Raw genomic sequence first — 16,390 nt, 5'->3', positions numbered from 1 at the left:
CCCTGCAAATACACCAACCACACCAATCAAAATCTTCCAAATACAAAATTTTCCGCGTTTATCATATGCTCATGGACACACACTAGACAAACCGTTAAAAGTTTAGGTTACACGAAACTTATGATGAGTGGCTGAGCTACGGCGTGGTAATGGAGACTTATATTTTATATTTTTTCAAATAAAAAAAGCAGTTGACTCCGAATATCTTTTTATCAGGTCTGGAAGAACATGGGTCATGTTCCAGAGAGAACCATTAGAGAGAGAACCATAGAACCCTTACCTTATTAAGTAAGAGTTCTGCATCAGAACTTAAGTATTAGTTGGGGTTCTGCAGCAGAACTTCACAAAAAAAATGTCAATATCTATGGATTATATTTTTAAATTATTTTTGAACACACACAACGATGAAAAAAACATGTATTTTAGATTTAGATCCTAAAAATCTATTTAAAATTTAGGGTTCTGCAGCAGAACCCTACTGGTTCTATGGTTCTATTTTAAGGAGTGGTTCTCTCTTGAGCGCGACCCGGAAGGAACATATATTAAAAGTTAGATCATTCGGTATTTGAAATTACATATTTTTTTAATTTGTAATATATTTTATCTGATTAATTGTTGTAAATATTCTCATTAGATCATACCACTCCAGATTAATTATTAATTAGCATTTTGACATGTTTATTTAATTATTGAAAAATTATTTTAAGTAAAAAGCAATTTTGTTTGGTCTAAACATTAACATTGTGATCGATGAGTACTTCGAACTACATGATTTTTAAAAAAATTATTAATTTTTTTAATTATTATTAGATCTATATAAATATTGTAATTAAATTACTTTATTTGATTTAATATATAAATAAATATATTTCACAATTAAATTAGAAATGGTATAAGACCAGACATATAAACCCAGGCAAAGGCACTTTATAATAGTATACATATTACATATACGAAAATGTTGATCATACAGGTGGCATAAGAGTTGTTTAACGCCAAGCATGATTAGTAATCATATTATCACGTCGATCACCAGATTGTCATTGATATGAACGGGTCGATTTATTTATTAGTTTTTCATCAGTGTTGTAAAAAGCGGGAATCGGACTTAGTCGGTAAAGTTACGGAACAAGGATTAATCGGGGATTAATTGAATTGATCGGGGATTAATCGGATTGATCGGGGATTAATCGGGAATTTAATCAATTCGGCGAGCTACGGAACCGGGATTAATCGTGATTAATCACCGACTTTTAGAACAGAGGTTTTTCTATGGTGTGCCCATGGGCACACATTAAGCACCAACTCCTATGAGTTTGGTGCATTTTTATTGGTCATCTAATCATAAATAAGGATGACCCTCCTGCATATGCATCAAGTCCACCGATCAAAATCCACCAAATTTATCAAATTTAGTGCTTAATGTGTGCGAAAGACCCTTTATTTATTTGGCCGCTGCCAGTTGTTTGGCGATAAACATGTGATCTTATCGGTAGATAACGCTTACAGATCAACAAGTCCGGTTCACAACTATCGTCATGTCATTTTTGTAACCAGCTGCAATTCTACAACTGTAATTCATACTAGGCCTGACAATTTGACACGTAATACGCTAACACGAAACGACACGAAAAAAATGGATACGGGTTTTGATTTTCGATACACGAAACACGAAAGTATACGAACACGAAATTACACGATAGATTTCGTGTCAAATATGGGTTTTCATTTGGGGTACACGATATACACGAAAGTACACGAAATATTTGTAGATTATATTTATTATATATATGTAATGACATATTAAATATATAATTGAATATAAAGTATATATTTATATGTATGTGTGGATATAATTTGTAGATACATTAACAAATTTATAAAGAATTGTATACAAGTATAATATATATCATTCACATTTAATAAATTTATAAAGGAAAATATATATTAAATCCATTTTTTGATTAAAAAATATATTAATATTTATATATATAATATACACGAAATATACAAGAAACGATTCGAAACGGATACAGGTTTCAAATTAGGTACACGAAATTAATAACGGGCGGATACGGGTTTCACCTTCGAGTACACGAAACACGAAAATACACGAAACGAAAGTATACGAAACGAAACGATAGCCACCCCTAATTCATACCCCTCCGTCCTCTTTGTATACAGGGATGACAAATCAGACACGACCCGAAGCCGACTCAAAAATATACGCATTAGGGAGATTTTATATTTCGGGTCGGAGAAATTTTTTAGGGAATTCGTCCAAAATACCTTTTTTTTAGAGTTTTATTGCACATTTACTATCTTGTTGGTTTTATTGCAAAACTACTACTCCCTCCGTCCCATTTAATTCTATACACTTTCCTTTTTTGAATGTCCCATCCAATTCTATACATTTCAAAACTTTCCCAAAATAGTCAAGTTTTATAATATAAAAATCTCACTCACCCACTACTTTCAACTACTTTTCTAAATCTATCAATTATATATTGATGGGTCCCACTACTTTACCCACTTTTCCTTCTCTTTCTTCTTAATTTACATTACTTTATACACATTTCTTAGTCTCCGTGTCCAATCCATATGTATACAATTCCGAGGGACGGAGGGAGTATGTTTTTAAAGTAAAAAGTTAGCAATTGCATATTTACGTCCTCAACGATCTCCGCTCGATTTCTTCATATGCAGGGTGTTCGGGTTTGCTTCATCAATCTCTCTCCTTTACCATTTTCCGTTCTTCTTTCACTCTCATGTCTCAAATCTCCCTATCCTCTCTTCTCGCACTCTTTTTCACATCACCAAACATCCAGAAACTCCATCAATTTCTGGATGGCTTTGATCTTCCAGAAACTCAAAAAATATGTTGTTTTTGTTGGTTATAAAAGATGGGAGGGTGAGGATTGTCGTGATTGCCCAGGTTGCGGGGTGTGAGGAGGCATGGAAGGGTTTCGCAAGGTTGGTTTGTTGGTTGTTAGTTGATTTTGTGGTTTCTAATTTGTTATTTTAGTTGCTTTTTACGTTGTAATGTTTGGCCCCGCAGGGACACTCATTTCGGGTTGAATGGGTACTAAACAGGTCGGGTTCGGGTTGAAAATTTCAAGTCGTTTCGGGTTCGGGTTCAAATTATTATAGATTATATATATTATCTATTTAGCATTAAGATTATGTAAAATATTACTGCATATACTTATCGACAAATATAACAAAATTACATAATTAGCTAAATTATGGTCTAGGAAAATATATTTCCTTGATTGGAGTGGAAGAATTTTTTAAATACTATCTATAATTTTTATTTATAAATTATTATTTCGGGACTACGAGGAGCGGATATACTCCAGGTATCTCGGCTTTGTATGAAAGAAGAGCACAAACGGCATTTGTTTAGGTTCAAGGGTTAGGAAACCAATTAAACTTTAAACTAAAGTAGAGGGGCTATGTTTGGACAACTAACATAAGAATAATCTGGGCTCAAAATGGGATGGTGATTCAAGTTTAGCATTATGTAGTGGATATTGTCTTAAAATAAGAACACTTTTGATTACTTGGCGCACTTTCATATATTTATACGAGAGTAATGCTAGGTGCACATAATTGTGTACAGAAAATTTGTACATAATGATGTGGTAAGTGATGTGGTGGGTTTTAATTGGGGTGGTTGGTGTAAATGCAGGGGATCATCCAATTAAAATCCGCTAAATGTCATTATCTACCTGTTTTTGTACACAATTATGTGCAGTAAGCATTTTCCTTTATATGATATACAATTTGCATATTCTTTATAGGAACAAAATTTAGTGGAGATTTTGAACTTGTGTTTGCGCTAAATTAGGTCAGTACGTAATAGAACAAGTGCGGTCTCACATCACCGGTATAACATGGTTTTTGTAGTGCATGGTTTGTTTTGCTTCCCACCGTTGAGTTTTGAGTTGGTGCAAGGTTTTATAAACTGTTTGCGGTTGCATTAGAGGTAATTGCATATCGCACCCCCTAAGTATCGTTCAAAAACGATATTGTACCCATACTTTGAGAAACTCAACTCGCACCCCCTATCTTTACATTTCACGAACGATACGCACCCCTTCCGTTAAATTCCGTTAAATTCTGTTAACTTCCGTTAAAATACTCCTTCCGTCTCAATTTACATGTCCTTTTTGCTTTTCGCGGGGTCAAATTGACTAATTTTTGACCGACTATTAGAAAATATTTATTTATTATTTTAGGAAATAGAAAGTTACATATTAAAATAAACTAGATTTACTTTTTTGATGATTTTTTTTAAAAAAATTTTGTTTAATTAAGCTATCCCCAAGTCAAAATGATTTTACATATCAAATTTTTGTTTGATAAAAGTGTATATTTTATAAAAAATATCACATAATATTTATTTTTATATTTAAAATAGTTTATATTTTAAGTACTTAATACACATACCACTAAAAATTTAAAATAATTTGATATGTAAAATCATTTTGACCTGGGGATATCTTAATTAAATAAAAATTAAAAAAAAAATATGACCAAGAAGTGAATTTAGTCTATATTAATATGTAACTTTCTATTTCCTAAAATAATAAATAAATATTTTCTAATAGTTGGTCAAAAATTAGCCAATTTGACTTCTCGAAAAGCAAAAAGGACATGTAAATTGAGACGGATGGAGTATTTTAACGGAAGGGGGGTGCGTATCGTTCTTGAAATGTAAAAATAGGTTGTGCGATTTGAGTTTCCAAAAGTATGGGCACAATATCGTTTTTGAACGTAAGTTAGGGGGTCTGATTTGCAATTACTTGTATAGGGAGTTAACGGAGTTAACGGCGTTAACGGCAGAGGGGTGCATCTCGGGTTTGAACTATAAAGATAAGGGGTGCGAGTTGAGTTTCTCAAAGTATGGGTACAATATCGTTTTTGAACGATAGTTAGGGGGTGCGATATGCAATTACCTCTTTGCATTATGATATTTAAATTGTACACTGTTTGTGAGTTGTGTACTGTAGACATCCATTCTCCAATTATTTACAAAAGCTCTACTAATGCCATCTACGTTCACAGACACTATGATACCACTTTAGCTTATTTCTAATTCTATTTATATTAAACCTTATTCTTTTAACAAAACATGTAATTTTCTGTCAAAACAAAACAAAACATGTAATTTTTATTTGGATCGCATGTTTAGATATTCCTTCGTATTGGTTTCTTTTTTCGTGGCAAAACAGCCTTTTCATGTACGAGAAATATATTTTTTTTTTTGCTAAATATGTACGAGAAATATTGGAGCATGTATATATCGCACTTTGCTAAATGTTATAAAAATTACATTATTATCATAAAATGTCTTTACTTACTTATAAGTCTTCAATTTAGTTTATTTATTTATTAACTTGTAATGAATTTGATATGTGATCTTTATGATTATATTTTTCTCATATTTATAATTATTTTGTGCGATAGTGGACATCATTTAAGTTCATGTGTTATCACAAAAATTTGAAAATTCAATATTAATGGAAGGATCTACTAAAAATTCATTATTCAAATTATATTCTAGCGAAATAAAGGAGATAATTAAGTGTATAGATGATTTTGAATATTTACAAGGTTACAAGGACATATTTAATTCAAGTATGGTGTTAAAATTTATTGGAGTTTCAAACGGTCTAAGTGATCGTCAATAATAATGGAAATAGAGTCTTAATATATATAAATTTCTAGGCTTACTAAGCAAAAGTATATCTTTAACTCTCTTTATCATCGAAAATTTATAATATTTTAGTTTGGTATTAGAAATTCAGCTTGTAAGAATTCATAAACATAACATTGTCAGATATTGATAAACTAATGTTATTACTATACATAAATATCTTTAATTTATCAAAATTATTAATTGATCAAGATGAAATAATAATTTTTATTTACTAAATATAATTAATTTCATTGATTATGAACTATGTTTAGTTTATCGAGGTTCTGCGGACATATTTCTATCAACTTTCTCTTTCTGAAGAAGTCAGATCTCACCTCTCAACTCTTTTGCAATCTGTCCTCGTACAAATGTATATTTTATCAATACATGTTATAAAAATGGATATACAAGACTAAGGGACCGTTTGGGTTAGCTTAAAAGAAGTGACTTATTGCTTATAGTAAAAAAGTGGAGTAGAAGTGAGAAGTAAAGAAGTTAATAAAGTGTTTGGAAAAGAAGCAGAAGCTGTGAGATAGAAGCTAGCATTCTCAGCTTTTTAAAAGTGCTTCTACTTCTTTATACAAACGGGTCAAGAGAAGGAGAAGCTGTTTCTATGAACCAAACAGGCCCTAAGTGTTGGTATCAAGTATCAACTGATCATTAGTACTCCCTCCGTCCCAGTCAATTCTATACAGTTTCCTTTTTGGCCGTCCCATCATTTCTATACATTCCAAAAATAGTAACTTTTAATAATATAAAACACTATTACACCTACTACTTTCTTCCACTATCTTCATTCTATAATAATATAAACACTATTACACCCACTACTTTCTTCCACTATCTCATATCTATCATTAAATATAAATGGGTCCCACCACTTCACCCATTTTTCCTCTAACTTTACTCACTTTTTACACTTTTTCTTGGTCTCCGTGTCCAAACCATTTGTATATAAATCACCGGGACGGAGGGAGTATATTTTGTGAAAGTAAACACCAAAATTAAGTTAAAAATTACAATCGGTCCTATAATTAGGTGTGGTGTGGGTGGCTATCGCATTGACAATTAATTGACATGTCCTCAATCCTAATAAGAGCCGCTAGTTTTCTTGTTCTGTATGCCACGTCCACCATTATTCTATTAGGAAAAGAAATGACAGAACATGCAAACTGGATTTCAAAAATAGAGATCTCATCTTCTTGAATTTGAAAATATAGGGCCAGGTAACCTTAAAAAAACTTTCTTATTCGCGAAATAGAATGGAGAAATAAATTAAAATTTATAAATGATTAAACTGTATAAAAAAAATAGAAATCATCAAATAAAAATTAGCATTCTCATCTCCTAATAAATGCTTATAGATTTTTACACAACGAATTAAAAAAAATAGAAACCGGCTTCTTATCGAAAAAGGCTGCACATATTAAAGACCGTTTCGCAACGCTTTTTTAAAGTGTTTTTGGATTTCTTTGACGATTTAAATTGCTTGTAGTGTTTGATAAAGAAAGAAGAAGTGCTTAGTTTTAAAATTTTTAATAAGTATCAAAACTTATTTAATAACAAAATTTCTTATATTTTAATAATTTGTTTTTTTAATTTATAAATTTAGATTATCAAACACTCACTTGATTTAAAAGTAAAAATTTTCAAAAAAATTAATAATTTATAGATCAAGTTCACATATCATTTATAATCCTCTTCTTTATTTCTGTAGGGATGATAATCCGTTCAGTCGAAACGAGTTTAGTAAAACCAAACCCGAATCTGATTTTCTTTGTTAAATCCGATCCGAACTTGGGAAAACACGAATTATTAAGCCCAAACCCGAACCAGTCAGATTTTGTTTGGGTTTGTGGATTTCTGCCAAATTGTATCTTGATTTCCCCAAACTCTAGTTAGAGATTATTAACATCTGATTTGAAGTAAATAGCTTATCGACTGATCGATGTTAAAATTGTTGGGATTGAGTTAGAGAGAAGTTAATGAATTCGTCTAATTATAAACATAAAAAATCTTGGCATGTCATATACTTGTTTCGAAAGTTACTGTCGAAAATATGTAATGAGAATAGTTTAGTAATTTCAGACTTTAATGCAATAGTTTGTATAAATTATAGTTCTTTTTATTTTAATATTAACAATATAGTATGTTATATATTATACCTATACTACTTTAAATTACGGAACATTACATATATATAAAATATTTTTTATAAATTAAAACGGGTTTCGGTTCGAAGTCGGATTTGGGTCGAAATAAAATGGATTTCGAGTTTTCAATTTGGGTTCGAAACTGTATGTCATAAATCTGAACATAAATCTTTCGCCCGATAATAGTTTGGGTTTAAAAATCAAACCCAAACCTGAAATATATTCGATTTTGATAAAACTCAATCGGGTCACTACCGATCGGGTATCCATCAAATTCGGTATAAATTATCGTCCTTGGTACTTCCGTAAATATTATCTCGACACGATTCTTGAAATAAATGATACAATGATAAATCTCAACAAATTCTTGAAATAAATGATACAGTAATAAATCTCAATAAATTCTAGAAACAAATAATATAGCAATAATTTGAACAAAATATTTTGTGAGGACTGACAAATTGAGTGGGCCAGTTCAATATTTGTGTGCAGGTACTTTTTTTACTTGCTTATTACTGTTTTCCTTATTGGAGAAGTCATTTCCTTATTTAAGTTAGCTGCTTTCTGACAAAAAAATTAGTTAGTAGTATATTTTAAATGTCTTACAAATATATATAAGTTATATAAATTTAAATATTAAAATGGCCAAAATTTGATAATAACGCAAATTAGAAGCTAAACAGCCTCCAAAAACAATGAGTCCACTGGTATAAATAGGCGGATATGGACCCATGTAACATGATTAGTTGTGTGCGTCTCCCCTGACTCCCAAACAAATCTCGCTGGAGCAGAATCGTCTGTTACACTAATTTGGCTACTCAAGAAAGATCCCACATTAAATTTTGGTCTCCTTTGTATATCCATCTCGATATTCTCTACACACGTTCTTGCCTCCAATCACTACATATTTCTACTACCAGTAACTTGACATCAATCCTTACACATAATATAATATTGTTTGTTTAGATTGAAGAAAGATGAGCAACAGAAGAAGGATGGAAGAAGAGAAGAGACGGCGGAGAAAGGGACAAGACAGTGAAGATTCGTCGAACGATGAGGAGTACGAGGTGGAGGATGTGAGAGAAGATGTGCGAGAATCAAGAGGACACCACATGGCTCGAATCGCTAGCGAGTTCGAAGCGGCTACGGAGGCCTATAGGCGAATATACAGCAGAGAACATATTTTCAAGGGGCTCACAGATCTCTCAAGAGGCTGCTCCATTCATCCTGATAACAGGTACGGACCTTACTTTTACTTAAACGCCAACCATTTTTCATCTCTCACAAACCACTCCGAATCATTCACGATTCATCTGTGTTATCGTTCCCATGATTTCGAAGCTTTTATTTCGCTGAAAGATTCTGCTTCTTAATTGTTTGTTTACCAGACCTTAAATCTCGATCTTATGTCCTTTTGCGTAGTTTTTATTACTTTTCTCACCAATAATATTTGTTATTTTTGAAAAATTAAATATATCAAAAAATTAGATAACATAGTTATAATTTATTATCTTTTTTAATATTAGTTATGCTAATTTTGTTAGTACATAAATTTATCTTATCGTATGTGAAAAACTTTCATATTTATCTTTGGAAATAAACAATCGATACAATTTTTACTCAAAAAAAAACAATCGATACAATTATACTCGAAAATATGGATATGTATCTCGAATTAAAATAAAATTTAAAAGTAGGTTTCATTATGAAATGGAGGGAATACTAGGAAAAAGTTAACGCACGAAAGGGGTGCATCACCGAATCACTAACACGATCCTCAAATGGTAAACCCAAAATTTAGGTCAGTAATTTCGTAATTACATGAATAAAAAATGCTTTACTTTTCGGAAATTTTCTTTATTTTTAAGAAAGTTATAAAAATAAATTACTTATTTATATAAATGAGAAATATTAAACATGTATGAAATACTTCACATTAAAAAATATTCTAACGATATACAACTTTTCACTCGAAAAAATATCTTTTTTCATATAAAAGCTGGCCATACACGTAGGGTGCTGCTTTTTAATTACAAGTTGAAGAACCTTTCCTGCATAAACACGTGACCTCCGCCGACTTGATTTATCGCCAAAAAATTTAATTTGACAAGTTGTTTTGTCCTCCATGAATGCGACAGGGGCGTAACTCGTTGTAGTCTTGTACCACTTCACAAAATGTTGTAAACGAGTGTGCTATTTCGTGTTAAGATTTCTCTTATATTCCTTTTCTTAAATTTCTTCTGTGATATTATGAGATGCGGATAAAGAAAAGGGTTGTGGTCAAGAGGCATCGATAGCTGTGGACTAATATACGTGTTCGGACTGTAATTATAACATTCAAGCGCGTTTTTTTAATAGCTAGATGAGGGAATCATATTCACTGCGTATCTTGCACAGTACTCCCTCCATCCTGCCAGATTCTATACGTATACTGCTTGCACGCATTTTGAGGCTCTCGGCTCTCGGCTCTCGGCTCTCGGCTCTCGGCTCTCGGCTCTCTTAAAGTATAATTCTATAATATATTTTTAAGTTTTTATTTTTTTAGTAAAAGTTTAAATGTCAAATTTTTTTTCATGATTTTTTAAGAAAAAATATATAATGTAAATATACTTTATAGAAGGAGAACCTGGTGGGACGGGGGAGTATGTTGTAGTAGTTGAATCATGCAATGAGGTCCAATGCAGGTGGTATCATGCATGGGAGAAGTTCATATTGCTCTGGGCGATGTACTCATCTTTCTTTACGCCATTCGAGTTCGGCTTCTTCAGGGGATTGCCTAGAAACAGAAACCTCTTCTTGTTGGATATCGCTGGACAAACAGCTTTCGTTATTGACATTGTGCTACAATTCTTTGTGGCCTACAGAGATCGGCAAACATACAAGATGATCTACAAGCGCTATCCAATTGCTATGCGGTAACTTTTTCTTTTTCTTCTCCAGTATTGCTACAAACGATGTGTCCGTTCATCACACACACTCACACTCTTTTAATTTGTGTTAAATTCTCTTGCAGGTACTTGAAATCGCATTTTATCATTGATTTTTTGGGTTGTTTGCCATGGGATATCATATACGGGGTATCAATCTTTGTTAACATAATAGTTTTGTATTTATTTTATTTTTTCTTCTATTTAGATTTATTTTGTGCTAAAGAACTCCCTTTAGACTTGGATAAGCATAAAATGCTCAAATGTTATGTGTTCCATCTGGTAGAAAGCATAAAAGAAGTTCTAAAGTGATGGCTCCATCTATATTAATTGATTGGCTCGCAGAGTCGCAGTAACAAATCCACGGCAAGTAGTTCTCATGTACCTCTATTCATATGCATTATAGTTAAAGTTATAATATCTGATCAAATTCAGACATTTATGTATTCGGTTTAGCCTGCAGTATACTTTTGGGTGGTGGTAGATGGTAATGTGGATAGTTCTGGAGTTCTAAGTTTATCTACTGTGGTTTTATTTGTTATTTTAGGTAATTGTTTTTTTAATAAATGTCTACAATCAAAATTGTATCAGTTCGAATTTCAATATTGTAGACTCATGCAATTTTGTGCATAATATGTATTATTCAGGCTACGGGAAATAAAGAGGCAGTGCGGTGTCTTCTTTGGATTAGGTTGAGTCGGGCACGTAAAGTTCTGGCGTTTTTCCAAAAGTTGGAGAAGGACATAAGGATTAAATATCTCTTCTGCAGGATTGTAAAGCTTATTGTTGTTGAAATCTACTGCACTCATACAGCGGCATGCATTTTTTACTATTTAGCTACCACTCTCCCAGCAGAGAAAGAAGGATACACATGGATTGGAAGTTTGAAATTGGGTGATTACAGTTATTCAAACTTTAGAGAGATTGATCTCTGGACGCGTTATATAACATCTTTATATTTTGCCATTGTCACTATGGTTACAGTCGGTAAGTCCTTTGTAGCTACAAATTATGATAAATTTTAATGTCATCAGCTTGTTTTGTACATATTATTGAAAAAAATGTGATGACTAATATGGAAACTCTATTGAATAATGTGACAAAATCATGTAGGATGATGTTCCCGACCTCGTATTAAAATCAATGTTCCAGAGTAAAATAACTACTTCATCAAAGAATTGAAAAAATACATCAGGGCTAGAGTATAGCAACACCATTAACCTGCTAAGCTGTATGTAAACTGTTCCTATCATGTCGTTCTGATAAAAGCAAACTGTTTTGTGCTACAGGTTATGGCGATATACATGCTGTCAATCTGAGAGAGATGGTTTTCATTATGATTTTTGTATCTTTTGACATGGTTATCGGGGCTTATTTGATTGGTAATATGACAGCCTTAATTGTGAAAGGATCAAAGACAGAGAGGTATAGGGATAAAATGACAGATATCATCAAATATATGAACAGAAACAGACTTGGGAGGGACATCCGTAACCAAATCAAAGGTCACTTGAGGCTACAATACGAGAGCACTTACACTGATGCTGCTGCTCTTCAAGATCTTCCTATTTCCATTCGTGCAAAGGTAAGTTAAAAGAGTTGCCTTTTTCTTTCTCATGCCAACCGTATGGAATTCAGAAACACTTACCATTTGCTTTTCTGATCTTATTATGGTGATTAGACTTCATATTTCTGCCTAAGTTTCTTACTGTTTCTACCAGTTTCAAGCATGCTGTCACTTTCTAAGCTCTATTTGACAATTTTCTGAATTCCCTGTCAAAATATTAATCTTTCAGTATCCACTATTCATACTAAGATGCATTGATCTTTCAGATTTCCCAAACCCTTTACATGTCATGCGTTGAAAATGTTTCTCTATTCAAGGGATGCTCTTCAGAATTCATCAGTCAAATTGTACGTTGCTTCTGGTATTAATTTTTTCATTGATATTAATCCAGTGGACATATATAAACTTTATTTTATTCATTCAGGTGACTAGAGTCCATGAGGAGTTTTTTCTCCCAGGAGAATTGATAATGGAACAGGGGAATGTCGTCGATCAACTTTATATTGTCTGTCATGGTCTTCTGGTAGGGATTTCTTCATAATCTACCGAATACTCATCTCATCATTGAATATTCTTCCTTATGCATTCTAGATAGTTTTTATTTACATTAAAAAATTAAAATTCATTTTACTTGCTCATGTATAAGGAGACTAGTTTTACATCCTACATCACATATCGTAAGGTATAGGTTTATAGAAGATACTCTGTAGTAGGGAGAACAGTTCCAACTCCTCTTACTAATTTGGTGATTGCAGAGAAGTCAGTGGCTTTAAATGCTTTGATTATTCGTTGACTAGATCATAATGACTACATATATGAAATTTGTTTTTGTAAAATATTCTTTTGCCTTGTATTTGAGTGAAAAATTGAACAGGATTCTTCATTGTACTCTTTAAATTTATGATACAACTTGCATTAGTTAATTAGTTGATTCTTTTGGGATCCAATACGCGCTGAATTAATCTTCTAGAATCGGAAGTGCGTGATTAAAGAACCTGATTTTTTTGCAGGAGGAGGTTGGTATATGCGAAGATGGAACAGAAGAGACAGTTTCAGTCCTGAGACCTAATAGCTTATTTGGAGAAGTCTCTATTCTTTGTAACATCCCTCAGCCCTACACGGTTAAAGTTAGTGAGCTGTGCAGGCTTTTAAGGCTTGATAAACAATCCTTTTCGAATATTCTTGAGATTTATTTCCATGATGGGCGAAAAATCCTGAACAACCTGCTAGAGGTAATTTCTCTCTTACTGCAATGCCTTCCATTTCATATTCCTGCAGCTCATTTCTGCATCAGGAAATAATTTGGAAACATCTGAAGTTTCTGAATGATATTTTTGTCTGTTCATGAACTTCATATCATCCCAAGTACCCTTTGCAGCACAGTCATCTGATTATATAAGTTTTTAGGGGAAAGAATCAAATCTTCGTTTGAAGCAACTTGAGTCTGATATCACCTTTCACATCAATAAACAAGAGGCAGAACTTGCTCTTCGGGTAAACAGTGCTGCATACTATGGTGATCTGTATCAGCTGAAGGGCTTGGTTCGAGCTGGAGCTGATCCCAATAAGACAGATTATGATGGCAGGTCTCCACTGGTATGGCTTAGCAGATATTTTTATAGCATTATCATTTAAGTGTATTTACCTGAATTATACTTGTGAAGGATGATTAAGTGAAATCAAAACGTTGAGTGATTTTTGTGAAAGCCAAGAATAGTTATAACAAAGTTTACCTACGAGTATTATTAGTTAAAAGAAGCAAAGATTAAAAGAAAGATTAGTGCTTAACATTTCAAGAAAAGCACATTATTAGGAGGGTCAAACTTTATGCTGTAAATATGTTATAGTTAGTACTTCTTGCTCTCACAAGATGATAAAGTTCCTATATTCTTGTATGAGAAGTAATTCTGATTCATTTTTAAACTATAGAATGCTAATATTTGCATTTTTAAACCAACAAGAAAATATGCAAGGGATAATATTTATAGTGAATATTTTTCGCAGCATCTTGCGGCATCAAAAGGATATGAAGACATTATTCTTTTCCTAACTCAGGAAGGAGTGGACATCAATATTTCAGGTTAATATAAAGAACAATATTTGTCTGAAGTTTTGTATTTTGGTGTGTTCCCATTCATTAAAGTAGTAACAATTTTCCTTTCTGTGTAGATAATTTTGGAAACACCCCCTTGTTCGAAGCTATTAAGAGTGGACATGATCAAGTAGTTTCCTTACTGATTAAAGAAGGAGCTATCCTGAAAATTGGTGATTCTGGTCCTTTTTTGTGTACTGCAGTTGCAAGGGGGGATTATGATTTGATTAAAAGGGTTCTGTCTGCTGGCATTGATCCGAACTCTAGTGACTATGATCACCGAACTCCACTTCATGTTGCTGCCTCCCAAGGCTTATATTTATTAGCAAAGTTACTTTTGGAATCCGGGGCTTCTGTTATCTCACGGGACAGGTTCAGTTTATTATAACCTCTTCCATGATGAAATTTACTCATTATTATCATTCTTTAGCAGTTCCACTTTACAATATCATCATGTATCTTGCCATAAACTTAGTGTGCGCAGGTCTAGAGTATATCATAACCCGTGATTCTCACATTGCGTTACCCTCAGTGGACTGACCATTGGATCAGAAATACTTATTTAATTTTATGGCCTGAGTTCCTTTAACTGATTTCGGCATGTATAAAAAAATTCACAAAAAAACTTAGTAAATCTGGTTTGCTGTAGATGGGGAAACACACCACTTGATGAAGGAAGAATGTCCGGAAACAAGAATCTGATCAAGCTTCTTGAAATAGCAAAATCTTCTCAGTTGGCAGAAATCTCAAACCAGTCTCCTGAAATCACAGGTGCAGAACTTTTATCTCATAGCCTGCAGATTATGGTGATCCATTGCTCAGTTTATCGTACTATAATATTGATTACACAACGCCGTTTTGTATACTGGGAGCATCATTGTTTTTCTAGTTTGTACTAATTATAGTTGTTCAATGATGACAGATAAACCGCAACCCAAAAAATGCAGAGTGTATCCCTTCCACCCTGATAAGCCAAAGGAGAATAAACCATCGTATGGAGTAATGTTGTGGGTTCCTGAAACCATGGAGGAGCTCATCAAAAAAGCGGCAGAGCAGCTAAACTGTCCTCAGAACTCTTGTATATTATCAGAAGATGCAGCTAAAATATTGGATGCGGATATGATAAGTGATGGTCAGAAGCTGTATTTAATCGATGAAACACAATAGATATACAACCATTTTGTAATTGCATTCGCAAATGTGTTCGTGTGCATATGTATGCCAGTCCTGAAATTACTACCGAACCACTTGTATAATGTAGCAATTATTATTATTTTTGTTATAAAGAAACATCTCAATACGTTAGCTAATTTTATTAGAAGGAATGATCAAGCAGCACCAGTAGTATGAATGATATGCATGTGAATGTTTTTTTTCTTCTTTCCTGTCGTTGGTAGAAGAGAGTGGTTAATAACGAGTTAAGAACTTGGTCGAACGTAGGAAGAATATGAAAAAGAACACGAGACGGAGAATGATGGAAATTTAGCTAAGATATGACGAAGAACGCGAGACGGAGAATGAAAAATTTAGCTGATTTTGTATTTGATTCCCAATAAGAATCATAAATTTATACAAGAGGCTTACATATCCTATTTATAGGAGTTCAACTATCACATTTTTTGGAAATAGATAATCTCTATAGGCTAGTTTTCGGGTGTTGGCCCCAAATAACCAAATTTGGGGTAGTAATGCCCCAAATAACAAAATACCCGGTAAAAGGCTCTCACTGACATTAAAGACGCTTCTGATGTAGCGTTTTGGTCTTTTAACCAAAACGCTACATCGTGTAGTGTTTAAATATTTTTTTTTTTTTTTTAAAAAAAGGAAAACGCTACTTAGAGTAATGTTTATGTTTAGTGAATATGGTGGAAGTAGGCTGGGCCATGCTACAACATACAAAAACGCTAGACGTGTTGGCTCATTTAATATCAAATTAAATGCTATCAC

The 16,390-nt window shown here is 32.9% G+C and overlaps 1 protein-coding gene and 1 long non-coding RNA gene across 5 annotated transcripts; both read left to right on the top strand.

Moving 5' to 3' along the window:
- The first annotated feature begins 2,410 nt into the window (after window positions 1-2,410).
- On the top strand, window positions 2,411-5,323 carry LOC135147696 (uncharacterized). Its single transcript, XR_010285449.1, has 2 exons — window positions 2,411-2,973; window positions 3,059-5,323. It is a non-coding gene; the product is annotated as an uncharacterized LOC135147696 (long non-coding RNA).
- Window positions 5,324-8,552: 3,229 nt separating this feature from the next.
- LOC108196186 (potassium channel SKOR) lies at window positions 8,553-15,797 on the top strand. Of its 4 annotated transcripts, none has more exons than XM_017363351.2 (14): window positions 8,553-8,702; window positions 8,824-9,094; window positions 10,542-10,772; window positions 10,871-10,934; window positions 11,432-11,771; window positions 12,074-12,369; window positions 12,618-12,698; window positions 12,776-12,874; window positions 13,362-13,583; window positions 13,759-13,947; window positions 14,356-14,431; window positions 14,521-14,815; window positions 15,093-15,214; window positions 15,366-15,797. In XM_017363351.2, the coding sequence occupies exons 2-14, from the start codon at window positions 8,835-8,837 to the stop codon at window positions 15,608-15,610; spliced, it is 2,520 nt and encodes an 839-aa protein (XP_017218840.1). In that variant the 5' UTR covers window positions 8,553-8,702; window positions 8,824-8,834; the 3' UTR covers window positions 15,611-15,797. The 4 variants fall into 4 exon arrangements, with proteins under 4 accessions (XP_017218840.1, XP_017218839.1, XP_017218838.1 ...); XM_017363350.2 differs by having other exon boundaries at window positions 8,559-8,711; XM_017363349.2 differs by having other exon boundaries at window positions 8,586-9,094.
- The last annotated feature ends 593 nt before the right edge of the window (window positions 15,798-16,390 follow it).

Source organism: Daucus carota, chromosome 7 (genome assembly GCF_001625215.2).
Source record: "Daucus carota subsp. sativus chromosome 7, DH1 v3.0, whole genome shotgun sequence".
Lineage (NCBI taxonomy): Eukaryota > Viridiplantae > Streptophyta > Magnoliopsida > Apiales > Apiaceae > Daucus > Daucus carota.
Note: the sequence above shows the minus strand (reverse complement) of the source record. Positions and strands in the feature narration are given on the sequence as shown.